The sequence below is a fragment of the Grammomys surdaster genome, unplaced genomic scaffold (assembly GCF_004785775.1).
Source record: "Grammomys surdaster isolate TR1022 unplaced genomic scaffold, NIH_TR_1.0 63, whole genome shotgun sequence".
Taxonomy (NCBI): domain Eukaryota; kingdom Metazoa; phylum Chordata; class Mammalia; order Rodentia; family Muridae; genus Grammomys; species Grammomys surdaster.
The window spans coordinates 11,570,435-11,572,631 of record NW_021604565.1 but is presented as its reverse complement, the minus strand read 5'-3'; the positions used below and the strand labels follow the sequence as shown (position 1 = coordinate 11,572,631).

The window sequence follows — 2,197 nt, the reverse complement described above, 5'->3', positions numbered from 1 at the left end:
AGAGAGAGAGAGAGAGAGAGAGAGAGAGAGAGAGAGAGAGAGAGAGAGAGAGAGAGAGAGAATGAATATGCCAACAGAGGGGTTCCAAATATTCTATCTTAAATTCTTGTTTCCGGGTGGAAGAAGGTCTCACCATATTGTCCTAGCAGGCCTGAAAAATCACCCTGTAGACCAGACTGGTTTCAAACTCAGGGATCCTCCTGCCTCTGCCTCCTGAGCACTGGGATTAAATAAAGGTCTACTAAAAGCAGCTGTAATATCTAACTGTCTGCTAAAGCAGCTACAGAAGTGGACAGGACTATGTAATGATCAAACTAAAAAATACTCAAGAAGGAAAAGGGAATGCCATAGGAAGTATGCTGACTTCCCTAAGAGTCTTCTGGGTTAACACTTGTTCACACTTCTAGAACCTACTAATGTGAACACTGACAGTGAGTGAAGAATCTACCTCTTTTTTGGCCATCTCCTGCAACTGTCTTGGAATATTTACAGTGAGTGAAGAGTCTACCTCTTTTTTTGCCATCTCCTGCAACCGTCTAGGAAGGCGTTTGACGTTGTGGCTCATGGCTCTTCGTCGCATGTGCCGTGGAAGAGTCTGGAAAACCAGTGAGTTAGATGACTTCTGGGTCACAGCTTTTAACATGGCACTGATTTCAGCGGCTCGTGCTTGAGCAAAAGTAGAAGCTGTTGAAGGAAATGGCAAATGGCAAGGTCACTAACAACACATCTTGAGTCAGCCGTCTCTTTGCGGGGGTTCAGTGGTAGCTAGATCTGAAACAGGAGCTTACAGTCAGGCACTATGGCCCCTATGAGGGATGCGCCAACACTAATCATTTCTGTGTTCTGTTCCCTTCAGAAGACTCTTCAATGTTAACGTTTTTCCAAGTTTTCTAAAAGAATTTCATTTTCTAATTGGAAAAAATTTCAAGCTTCCTAAATATTCTAGTCAGTAAAAAGGATTAGTCAACTTTAGGAGTTTTGATCTAAAAGCACTCTATAATCATGGAACATAACACAAGTGTTGTTTCCTATTCTTTTTAGTTGTACACATGCTGGGGACAGCACACAATGACAAGGACTGCCTGCAGTAGGCCGGGATGGAGACATCTCAGAAGCCCATGGCAGCTCTATGTAAAAAACAGTTGTTCCCATTTCTCCTAACCTTAGCCCTGGACAACAGCTGTATAGATTTCATTTGTGTGTGACTGCTTTTCAGTTGGCCTTGGTGTGCATAATTATTCTATTATATCTGACTTTCTTACTTCTTTCTCCTTCTGCTCTGGTGAATTCTGTCAAACTAGATGTTCCTTGATGTAATGATTCTTAAACAATTAAAAATTGAGGCTCGGGGCACAGCAGAGCACCATCCTAATGGCCCAGGCGCATGCTGTGTGTTCTCATCTTGGAAACAATGCAATAACTGCACGATGGTAGTTCCAGATTAATGCTTGACTTGCAAAGAAAGTCTGAAGAGATTATTAGAAAATGAAATAGAGCCAACACTGGGACCCCAAGAAAGGAAAAAATTTATCGAAGTTATGAAATAAGTTTTGCATAACATTTAAGAGTGGTCCCTAGATAAGGAAGTATAGAATACATAAAATCTTATACTAGTAAAACTAAGTCAAAACACTGGGACTCTTAGGAGAGCCATTGTGTGCAATGCACAGAAGTAGAAAGCTAGTGGAACTACTGAGTTAAGGGTTAACTTGATCCTTTCTGGCCACTGCCTGGCAGCTTTGCCCATGTCATTTATCATTAGAGCTTCACAGGAAAATGCAAGGAGCTGACCTCGGAGCTCTGAGCTCTGAAGTATAATAAGTTAAAAGTTAAAGTTTAAATAATGATAAGTTTGCAATTATTATTATTTTGGCTACAGGCCTGGGAATAGGGAAGCGTGAAACTTTGGGGAACAGTTGTAATTTTTAATTCTTTGTGGGTCTTGGTTATTCTTTTGAATTTGATTTGCCAATGACTATACAATGTCTTTTTTTCTACCTGCTTTTGGAGTATCAATAAAAGACTGGGGCAGAGAAAGGCGGAGAAGTATGTGAGGTGACTGTGGTGAGAGAAAGAGTAAGAGAGCAGGAGAAGAGCATGTGAGGAGTGAAGAGAATGTGAGGAGTGAGGAGAGAATGTGAGGAGTAAGTGAAGAGAGAGTGTGAGGAGTGAGTGAAGAGAGAGTGTGAGGAGTGAG

General features: G+C 41.4%; 1 protein-coding gene across 1 annotated transcript in view; it reads right to left on the bottom strand.

Annotated features, from left to right (window-relative positions):
* The window catches only part of Pop1 (POP1 homolog, ribonuclease P/MRP subunit), a 30,572-nt gene that overhangs the window by 21,154 nt on the left and 7,221 nt on the right, over nt 1–2,197 (bottom strand). Inside the window, exon 4 of the mRNA XM_028766265.1 lies at nt 509–684. Within this exon, the coding sequence (XP_028622098.1) occupies nt 509–684 (176 nt within the window). The remainder of the gene's footprint in view (nt 1–508; nt 685–2,197) is intronic.